Below are 11,843 nucleotides of genomic sequence, written 5' to 3'. Positions count from 1 at the left end.
TCCTGACATGCAGGCTTTTGTGTAATTTCAACCCCTTGGTTGTAGGATGGACTTATTCACTTGCTTCTTATGACTAGAATATGGCAGAATTTGTGTGATGGATGCCACTTCTGAGATTTGGTTATAAAAAAGCTATGGCTACTGTCTGGGCTTGCTGTCTAAATCTCTCTTTCAGGTCACTTTACCTGGGGGTATCTAGCTGCCCTGATGTGAGGCAGCCCTGTGGTGAGGGGCTGACTCCCACTAATAACCACCTGAGTGAAATTGGAAGCAAGTCCCTCCATCTCTAAATGAGCCTTTGTATGAGTCCACAGCTCTGGCTGACAGCTCAACTGTAACCTCATGAGAAACCCTGAGCCAGAGGCACTCAGCTGAAGCCACATCCTGAGCCCTGACCCACAGACACTGTACAACAATAAACATCTATTTACTTAAAACAATACTTAAAACAAAAAATACTGCTTTAAGCTTCTAAGTTTGGGAGTAATTTGTTATACAACGATAGATAACTGATAAATAATTTCTAGACTAAAAACTGTAGGACATAATCATCCAATAGCTTTCATGACTTGGTGTGATTTACTAGTAAATGTGGCAACTTTTTGCCTGAAAGGATCCCCATGGCCCTTACTGCCATCAAAGAGAGCTGAACCACCCCAAGTAGAGAGAATGGAGGAAGCTGTCAACTAATTTATGTTAGCATTTAAACAAACACACTTTTACGCACTCCTGATCATAACCTTTACTAGACCATAATATGTAGGTATATATCATGCCATAGAGAGGAGAAAGAAAGCATATAAAATTATTTTGGCACCCCAATCTCCGTAAGTTCAACCTGGGGATAAGATATATACAGGTAATTCATTAAGTTAAACCATAGTACAATAAATTAAGTGTCAGAATGGTGTACTATGACAGAGTAGTTATTCCACTTAATTTGAAAGATCAAAAATGTACTTTATTTTGATAAACTCAACTTTTCCATGCCTCCTTCCTGCTCAGCAGAAGGGAAATTATTTTTAGACCAACCTGGCAAATTCAATCCAAAACAATAACTTTTATTCTACCCTGGGTAATAAAATAGCAGATTCTCCAAGGAAATAATCAAATTCAAGTAGTCTCATTCCCTCAGTCATCGTTCACAATTCCAAGTTTTCTTTCTGAGCTTCCACCCCAATTCTCCACACTTTTTTTTTTTTGTCTGAAACAAGGAAAACAGGGAGGAAGGTCATCTGCTGCTATGGTCGAGGGACCATGAAGCTGTATGTTTTATTCGATGTCATTTCTCTGTGGCTTCTGGCATCTGGTGTTTTCATGTTGCTCCGTATTGCCTCTGGTGCTGAAGGCAAATGATGCACGCTACCTTGTAGAACATTTCAGAGATCCTAAGTCCTCAGCTGGGCAGCTGCTGTAGCCCTCCAGTGCAGCGAAGTCTCTATGAAATGCCACAGATTCTCTCTGCTTTCCTGAACTCGTTTGTGTGAGCAGCAAACTGGTTCAAGTGTCAGCTACTGTCCATTGCCTTCTGTGAGCTTATCAGAAATCTTGGAGTCAATGCCATCCCAACTAGGATTCCCATGTGATGGGCAGTTTCTGAGAATGGTAGGGGGTGGGCTATTCTCTCTCTCGTTCTATGCCTCCCTTTCTCCCTTTTTTGGACTGCTTATGCTAGGGGAAGTCAGGTGCAATGCTAGGTCCTGTGGTAGTCCTGCGGAAATGTCCACGTGTCCAGGGACTGAGGGAAGACTCAAGTCTACAGTCAGTGAAGGGTGTAGGACCTGCAGGGATCTCCTTCAATCCAAGAGTGCACAATGAACAGAGCCCACCTGAACAAGCTTGGAAATGGACCAAACCCCAGAAGAGATGACAAATCTTTAGTAGAGACTACAGCCCTAGCTGACAGCTCGACTGCCACGTCATGAGACACTTTGACCCAGAGATATACCTAGCTAGGCCATGCTTGGCTTTTTGAACTATAGAAACTATGATAATAAATGTGTGTTTTATAAGTGCCAAGTATCGGAGTAGTTTCTTAAACTGCATAGATAACTAATACATCACGTCACTGGTGAGTATTTTATATTACTTCTCCCAAGCCCTGACATCACTGCAGGTCATGTGTATATCAAGATACAGATTATAAATTGGGACCATGCCCTTTTCTCAGAAACCACCCCTAAACTACAAGGGGGATTCTCTTGTGGTGAAAGTTTTTACAGGGTAACATAATTAAACGTTCTTCTACCCATACCCCTGCACAAAGGAGGAAGAAAAGATAAATTACCAGAGTTTAAGGCTCTCCAGAGGCTGTTCCACAAACCTCTGACATCCCTACCCTGCTATTACCCGTATTCCCTCTTCATATCTTCTAGTGGTAAATGTTGCTTCAATAAAATAAAATTTTTAAAATGTATATATATATATATATATATATATATATATATATATATATACATACATACAACAGACACAGAAAACAAACTTATGGCTCCCAAAGGGGAAAGAGGGAAGGGAGGGATAAATTAGGAGTATGGAATTAACAGATACACACTACTATGTATAAAATAGATAAACAGTAAGGATCTACTATATAGCAGAGGGAACTATATTCAATATCTTGTAATAACATATAATGGAAAAGAATGTGAGAAAGAATAATATATAGCTGAATCAATTTGCTGTATGCCTAAAACATTGTAAATCATCTACCTCAATGAAAAATTAAACTTAAAAATCCCAGCTCTTTTAAGTATAGTGTGTATTTAATCAAGAAAATTATCTTTAAAAAAAAAACAGCTCTTTTTTGCTTGAAACTTGTTGCAGATTGGGAAAACCCTGAAGTAGGAATAAAACTTTCTTAATGTTTAGCAGTTTGAATAAATGTGTCATTATCCTCAGACATGAACACTCTCCCTAGTCATTCATATACTCTGCACATAGTCACCGTGAAGAGACAGACGGCAGTAAGCCAGGAGAGCAGGGGAAGAAACCACCTAATGTTAACTCACGGTATAATGTAGCAGAATTCTCTGAGGAAGAGATCAGTGGAAGCTGGTCCTGTGGATGAGGTGGGATTTGTTCTGAGCCTTAAAGGATTGGAGGATTTGCATAAATAGATTGGAGGTTTAAAATCATTTCAGAAAGTGCAAAAAAACCCCACAAAACTGCACAAAAGGCACTAAGATCAAAATTGCATTTGGAGGGATAGTGGGAAAAGGAAATTTGTAGGAACAGGGTTGTCTGTTAGGCAGCCGAAAGAGAAAGATTTCTATCACACTGGATTACTCAGAGTCTGACCATTATCCGGAGACAAAGAGATGTTTTTGAGTAGAGGAATAAGACAATGAAATTAATGACATAATAAATTGATGAAATGGCAATTGATAACCTAAGAATAAATATTTATTGAGGGTCTTCTATGCATCAGGCGTAACACTGAAAGTACAATGGTAAGCAGAGAGATATAGCTGCTACCCTCATAGAGTTTACTATCCACGGAGGAAAACCATAATTTTAAAAGTAAATCATGTAGTTTGTGCTCAAAGTGCTTGGAAGTTGAAATTCAGTGACACGAGAGGCTATAAGGAGAGAACTTCATGGAGTCAGGCTTTCCTAAAGATTTTTTCAAAGGAAACTTTTTTTTTGAGGTAATTACAGATTCACATGCAGTTGTAAGAAATAATACAGATTCCACATATCTGTTGCCCAGGTTTCTTCAACGGTAACAGATTGAGTAACCATAGAACAGTATCACGACCAGGGTATGGACATTGATACGGTGAAGATGCAGAGCATTTCCATCATAAGGATTTCTCATGTTGCCTCCTTTAGCCACACCTACCTCCTTCTTGCTCCACCCCCATATTCATCTCTGAACTGCTAATGTGGTCTCCACTTCTAAAATGTTGGCGTTTCAAAAATGCTACATAAATGGAATCATGCAGTGTATAACTGGTGATTGGCCTTTCATATTCTGCATAATTTTGTGCATGTATCAATACCTTATTCCTTTCTTATGGCCAAATAATTTTGCTCGGTATGGAAGTATTACAGTGTATTTTTTTGTAATAATGTATCTTTTTTTTTTTTTTTTTTTTTTGCGGTATGCGGGCCTCTCACTGTTGTGGCCTCTCCCGTTGCGGAGCACAGGCTCCGGACGCACAGGCTCAGCGGCCATGGCTCACGGGCCCAGCCGCTCTGCGGCATGTGGGATCTTCCCAGACCAGGGCACGAACCCGTGTCCCCTGCATCGGCAGGCGGACTTTCAACCACTGTGCCACCAGGGAAGCCCAATAATGTATCTTTTTTAAAAAAATATTTATTTATTTGGTTGCACCAGGTCTTAGTTGTGGCAGGCGGGCTCCTCAGCTGCGGCTCACCAGCTCCTTAGTTGTGGCATGCAAACTCTTAGTTGTGGCATACATGTGGGATCTACTTCCCTGACCAGGGATCGAACCCAGGCTCTCTGCATTGGGAGCACGGAGTCTTATCCACTGCGCCACCAGGAAGTCCCTACAGTGTATTATTTTTAAGACTGCCAAATCACTTTCTAGATTTTTACATTCCCTTCAATAATATATGAGTGATCCAGTTTCTCCACATCTTCTGCAACATTTGGCATTGTCATTTTTTAGGTATGTAGAAATAATTCATTGTGGTTATAATTTGCATCTTCCAAGGGGCTGATGATGTTGAACATCTTTTCACGTGCTTATTTGTGATCTGTATATGAAATATATGTTCGTATCTTTTGTCCATTTTAAATTAGGTTTATTTACTTTATTTTATAAATTTATTTATTTATTTATATTTTTGGCTGCGTTGGGTCTTCGTTGCTGTGCGCGGGGTTTCTCTAGTTGTGGCGAGCGGGGACTACTCTTCGTTGTTGTGTGAAGGCTTCTCATTGAGGTGGCTTCTCTCATTGCAGAGCATGGGCTCTAGGCACACGGGCTTCATCAGTTGTGGCTCGCAGGCTCAGTAGTTGTGGCTCACAGGCTCTAGAGCGCAGGCTCAGCAGTGTGGTGCACGGTCTTAGTTGCTCCACGGCAGGTGGGATCTTCCTGGACCAGGGATCGAACCCCTGTCCCCTTCTTTGGCAGGTGGATTCTTAACCATTGTGCCACCAGGGAAGCCCAGTTTATTTACTTTAATGTGTGTCTTGAGAGTTTTCTTATGTTCTAGATACATGTGGTTTGCAATTTTTTTTCTCCCAGTCCATATCTTGGCTTTTCAATCTCTTAAAAGGGTCTTTCACAGAGCAAAATATTTAAAATTTTGATAAAGTCTAATGTTAATTTTTCCTTTTATGGATCATGCTTTTAGTGTCAAGTCTAAGAACACTTTACCTAGCCATAGATACTGAATTTTTTTCCTTTTTTTTTAAAGTTTAGTAGTTTTATATTTTCCATTTAAGTCCATGATCCATATTGAGTTGATTTTTGTATCATGTGAGAGACTTAAGTCAAGGTTTATTCTTCCTGCCTGTAGATGTCTAATTACTCCAACACCATTTGTTGAAAAGGCTCTCTTTTTGTTTCTCTGTTTTAATTTTCCTGCCTCCCGTGGTTTTCATGAACATATTTTAGAATACCATTTTGATTTATCTAAAGTGTTTTTGAGTGTATCTCTTTGTATAGCTTTCTTAGTGCTTGCTCTAGGCATTACATTTTATGTACATAACTTATCATAATCCAATAGTGTTGTGATTTAACCAGTTCAAATATTTTAGTATATTAAATAGTCTTACATTTATGTGAATTTGGAATTATACTGATTTAGAGAATTGTCCTTTTTCATTAATATTATATTTTACATCTTTTCTTATTTAATTAAATAAGCTTCAAAAAAAAACCAAAACAACAACAAAAAGTATACAAAACTCATCTCCCTCTGCATCTCCTTACCATCCTACATTTATAATATTTATAATTATATTCATTATAATAAATGTATATATTTTGTATATTGTACTTGTATATTTATATTCATTTATATGTTTATATTTAATCAATGTTATTTATCAAATAATATTTATTAAATATAAACAGTTTCTCTATAGACTTTTAGAACCATATCAAAAAGCGTTTTAATTTTGGGGTCACCCTTAAAACAATTTCGAAGACTCACGATAAGAAGAATATTTTGTATTTAGCCATATTTTTGCTTACTATGTCGTTTATTTTCCTTTGATGTTCCCAAACTCCTTCACTTGTTTCTTTTCTATTTAGAGAGCTTTCTTTATCCATTCTTATAGGATAAAGGTCTGCTGGTGAAAGATTCTTTTAATTTGCCTTCATCTAAGAATGTTTTGATTTTTCCCCTCACTCCTGGAGGATATGCTAACTGGACACTGTACACTGGGCTGCCAGTTCTCTTTCAGACCTGAAAAATGTTAGATCACTTCCTTCTGACTTATATGTTTCCTAATAAAAAGTCCTCTGTCATTCAATTATGTTCCCTCTATAGGTTACATGTCACTTCTTTTTCACTGCTTTCAAGACTTTTTTTTTGTCTTAAGTTTTCAGAAGTTTGACTATGATGTTTTATAAAAGTATAGAATTCCTTGGGTTTTATGCCATTTGGAGTTTGCTCACCTTGAATCTTTAGGTTTATGTCTGTTGGCAAATTTGAGAATTTTTCAACCTTTATTTTTAAGTACTTTTTCATCTCTGTGCTCTATCTCCTCTTCTTCCAAAAGTCTGCAATGTATTTTAAAGGGTAAATGGGAAGCGACTGATAAGTTTTAATCAAGGGACTTATATCATTAAGCTTTTAATGAGAAACAAGCCATCCCACAACTTAGTGGGTTCAAACAAGTATTTAATTAGCTCACAACTCCGTGAGTTGGCAGTTTGGGTTGGTCTCAGCAGGGTAGCTTTTTTTCCAGGTCTCAGCTGGTGTTAACCATGCATGTTCGGTTAGCTGCTGTGTTGGCTAGAGGAAGGTGACTGTGGAAAGTCTGCACTGGGATGGCTTGTCTCAAATGTCCCTTGACCTTCCAGCAGGCTAAACTGAGCTTTCTCACCTGGTGGTGGAAGTCCTGAATGACCTATGAGAAGCAAGCTCCGATGTGTAACAGCTTTGCAAGACTCTGCTATTGGTATGCTTGCTAATGTCCCATTGGCCAGAGTAAGTCACATAACCAACCCAAATTCAAGGGATGGAAAAATAGATTCCAACTTTCAATGGCAGGGGAAACTTTTTGCAATCCAGTGCAGGGTTATTATAATCTTTTTATTTATTTATTTATTGCGGTACGTGGGCCTCTCACTGTTGTGGCCTCTCCCGTTGCAGAGCACAGGCTCTGGATGCACAGGCTCAGCGGCCGTGGCTCACGGACCCAGCCGCTCTGCGGCACGTGGGATCTTCCCGGAACGGGGCACGAACCCGTGTGCCCTGCATCAGCAGGCAGACTTTCAACTACTGCGCCACCAGGGAAGGCCTATTATAATCTTTTTAAAAGAGTATTTGATACTTTGAGAGGTATGATTTGCAAGAAGCAAAAGTTAAGGCAGAGAGATCATTTTAAATAGGAAGAGAGAGAAAACTGGAGATTTAAAATATGCTTAAGGGGTAGCATTGACAAGTGATTCATTATGCGCGAGTAGAGCAGAAACGATGTGTCATGCATCGCTATTAGGTTCCTGTCTTGAGCAATTTGAGGAATAGTAGTGACATTTATTGAATTGGGAACCCTAGAAGTGGCAAGATAAAGACAAGGGTAATGAGTTCAGTTTGGGATAAATTTTATTTGAGGTACAGAAAGGCATCCAAGTGGAAATATTGACTACATTGTTCAGCAGAGGGCCAGGGTTTAAGAAAAGAGGTCTGGATGGAAAGAAAACCATCTGTAAGTTATCAACTTATTGACCATACATGGCTTTGGTCATAGAAATGGGTGAGTTAAATGTTAATATTCATAAGAGTTCTATGGTTCTGAAAATAAGAAAAATGGAACAAGTGCAGGATACTATTGAGTTCAACAGTCTTTAGCAGTAGTCAGAAGGATATTTTATTTTACTATTTTATTAAGCACACATATCTTTAGTATTTGTTTAAAAGACTTGAGTATATTTGTCAAAAGACAAATAAGTGCAAAATCCAATCTTAATTATCACCCATGGTGGAAGCTACAGACTGACTTCCATGAGGGAAGGGTCAGGTGATTATATATGTGTAACAAGGAGTCAGGGCTGTATGATCATAGGATTGTATCCCTCATGGTATTATGTAATTATTAATATAACAACTCCAAATAGAGTCTAGTCTGTCTGATCAGGGTTGCTAACAAAATTCACTCAGTAAAATAATAATAGACAAAATTCAAAAATATTTGGGATGATATTTGACTTAGTTTCAACTATGAGAATTGAACTGGATTTCTGAAGTCCAGAGGTCATGACCAGCCAAAATTTCTGGCCATATGTCTCCTCTGTCTCGTGTGTATATTTCTTAGTGTGTTTATGCATCTTTCAGCTCTAGGTGGAATTAGAATAAAATACAGAGAATTTTTTTTTTTTTTTGCGATACACGGGCCTTTCACTGTTCTGGCCTCTCCTGTTGTGGAGCACAGGCTCCGGACGCTCAGGCTCAGCGGCCATGGCTCACAGACCCAGCCGCTCCGCGGCATGTGGGATCTTCCCGGACCAGGGCACGAACCCATGTCCCCTGCATCGGCAGGCGGACTCTCAACCACTGCGCCACCAGGGAAGCCCCCAGAGATATTTTTAAGAGAAGCAAATTAAGATATTTTTATCTTGGGATGGAATCTATACATCATTTTTTGTATATGTGAAATTTAATAGAATTTAGCAAGTTTGAGTGACAGCCTCGTAAACCCAGTTTAAAACGTTATTGAGTAATTGATTCAGAATGGTGATGTAAGCTGAAATCATGCTGTTTATGTACAGTATGTTATGAACATTTATATAAACTTCAACTGTAACATATTTATAAGTTAATTTCTTGGATTTATAAAAATCCCTAATACTTGAGAAGGCTTTTTCTCAGAAAATTGAAATGCTTAAAATGAATCTAAAATATATTTTATTTATAAATTCTGTTTAAAATATTTGAAGTAGTATTCAAAGTCCCTTTATAAAGATTATGGTTTTTCTAGACTTATACATTGAATAGAATTTGCTAACTGAACCTGACAAGAGTTTTGAATTTGTAACTTCAGAAAGTTAAATTTAAAATAAATCATAAGACTCTGTGAAGTCTTTCTTATATACAAAATCTACCCTGAACTCAAAACAAGAAGGAACTAAGTTAGAAGACTGTTGCATGAAATGAAATCTGTTACGTAGAGGCACAGGAAGAGGGGACACTGGAGGGGTAGAAGAATGGGACCTGAAATGATGCAAGTACAATACTAGAACCAGAATAAGATGCTGGGAGTCTTGAGATGGAATGAACCTTGGGCTGTACAATGTCTTATTAAGGTTAATGATTAATACAAAGTTCAAGAATGTCCAAAATTCAGAGCTAGTGAACAGCAAGGCAAGGAGTTGATCCTCTCTATGCTCCCACTAGACCATTTGCAACAAACTCCCCTTCAGTTCTTTTACTCCCTTCATCTCCAATCTTGCATAATGACAGATGGACAAAACGAGTTGTAAGAACCAGCCTATCCACATTGGTTGGTGTGTTATAGGTGAATGGGTGTTCAGAGCAAACCATGGGCTCATGAGAGCTAATTTTCAACCTCCCCACTCAAGTGAAGCAGCCTCATTGTTTTATCCCTTCCTTTCCCCAGAATTGGAAAGATACACTAGGTGTCCTCCTTGCTTCATACTCTCTCATATACCATAATCCTCTAGGATTGTTTAGACTTCTACATGCCTTTGAGGCTAATGGTATAAGACTATAACCTTTCCTTTTTCTTTGTTCTCAACCACTGATGTTTTAATTACTCTTTCTGCATTATTTTTAAAGACAAAATAGCACGTGACTGGTAATCTTTCTCTTCTCGCTAGGCTCTTCTGCTATTTTGGGTGACTTCTGTTTTACCAATATCCTGATCCTCAATTTCTTGACATTTTCATCTACATGGAGTGTTTTTCCCATTCCAGTTCAGCCATTTACTCCCATAACCCCATCCTGAACCTTATTCCTTGAGTCGTCTCTGCTTCTTTTTTTTTTTGGTTCTATAACTTTATTGGACAATCAGCAGTTAATTCTCATCCACACTATCTGTAGATTTTTGAAAGTAGGGACAGGTACATAGGTAACCAACATATAGAGCTTGTTTGGGGAATCTTCATCTTCATTACACTTTCTGGACGACTGCACACAGATATGGTATGGGACATTCCTTATTCCTTTGGTCCAGACAGCTTTCTTGAGCCTGGTGTCAATGTGTAAATCTGGAGTTCCCATCTGCTTCATGGCAAATTTCCAGATTATTTTGAGTGCCCGAGGGGCACACTTCTTGAAAGCCACTCCTTGGATGTGCTTGTGAATGTTGATAGCGTATTCTTTGGTCACCACCTCATTGATGGTGGACCGACCCTTCTTCTCGCCACCCTTCTTTGCGGGAGACATCCTGCCATGCCAGGGTTGGAAAGGAAGAGAGAAAGGGATTGTGGGAGGATCTTCTCTGCTTCTGATATCATATAGGCAGGATCACAGAGATGACCACAGCCTCCTATCCTTCCATCCTTCCAAATAGCCATCAAATCTATTGGGTGGACCAAAATGTTCATTTGTTTTTTTTCCGTAAGATGGCTCTAGTAGCACTTAGTTATCTTTAACTTTATTTGAAACAATTTTGTTAGATTTTATGTGACAACTGTCATATCAGCATGCATTTAAAAAAAGACTTATCAAAATTGGTGAATTTTTATGTAGCCATTTTAATATTGAAGATGGAAGAAGAAAAGCAACATTTCTGGCATATTATGCTTTATTATTACAAGAAAGGTAAAAACGCAACTGAAACACAAAAAAAGATTCGTGCACTGTATGGAGAAGGTGCTGTGATGGATCAAACATGTCAAAGTGGTTTGGAAGTTTCGTGCTGGAGATTTCTCACTGGACAATTCTCCATGGTCAGGTAGACCAGTTGAAGTTGATAGCAATCAAATGGAGACATTAATTGAGATCAATCAATGTTATAACATGCAGGAGATAGCCAACATACTCAAAATGTCTAAATCAAGCATTGAAAATCATTTGAACCAGCTTGGTTATGTTAATCACTTTGATGTTTGGGTTCCACGTAAGTTAAGCGAAAAAAAACCTTCTTGACCATATTTCCACATCTGATTCTCTACTGAAACGTATTGAAATGTTTGGATTATTCCGTTTTTAAAGCAAATTGTGATGGGCTATGAAAAGTGGATACTGTACAACAATGTGAAATGGAAGAGATCATGGGGCAAGCAAATGAACCACCATCAACCACACCAAAGGCCGGTCTTCATCCAAAGAAGGTGATGTTGTGCATATGGTGGGATTAGAAGGGAGTCCCCTATTATGAGCTCCTTCTGGAAAACCAAACGATTAATTCCAACAAGTGCTGCTCCCAATTAGACCAACTGAAAGTGGTACTTGATGAAAAATGTCCAGAATTAGTCAACAGAAAATGCATAACCTTCCATCAGGATAACGCAAGTCCGCATGTTTCTTTGACGACCAGGCAAAAACTATTACAGCTTGTCTGGGAAGTTCTGATTCATCTGCCGTATTCACCAGACATTTCACCTTTGGATTTCTATTTATTTCAGTCTTTACAAAATTCTCCTAATGGAAAAAATTTCAATTCCTTGGAAGACTGTAAAAGGCACCAGAACAGTTCTTTGCTCAAAAAGATAAAAAGTTTTGGGAAGATGGAATTA

At 38.5% G+C, this 11,843-nt stretch overlaps 1 protein-coding gene across 1 annotated transcript; it reads right to left on the bottom strand.

Annotated features, from left to right (window-relative positions):
- Nucleotides 1-10,170: 10,170 nt before the first annotated feature.
- Nucleotides 10,171-10,548, bottom strand: LOC115863617 (large ribosomal subunit protein eL31-like). Its single transcript, XM_060310120.1, has one exon. It carries the CDS (start codon nucleotides 10,546-10,548, stop codon nucleotides 10,171-10,173), a length of 378 nt encoding a protein of 125 aa, XP_060166103.1.
- Between the last annotated feature and the right edge of the window lie 1,295 nt (nucleotides 10,549-11,843).

The sequence above is a fragment of the Globicephala melas genome, chromosome 13 (genome assembly GCF_963455315.2).
Source record: "Globicephala melas chromosome 13, mGloMel1.2, whole genome shotgun sequence".
NCBI lineage: Eukaryota > Metazoa > Chordata > Mammalia > Artiodactyla > Delphinidae > Globicephala > Globicephala melas.
This window is presented reverse-complemented; position numbering and strand designations above follow the sequence as displayed.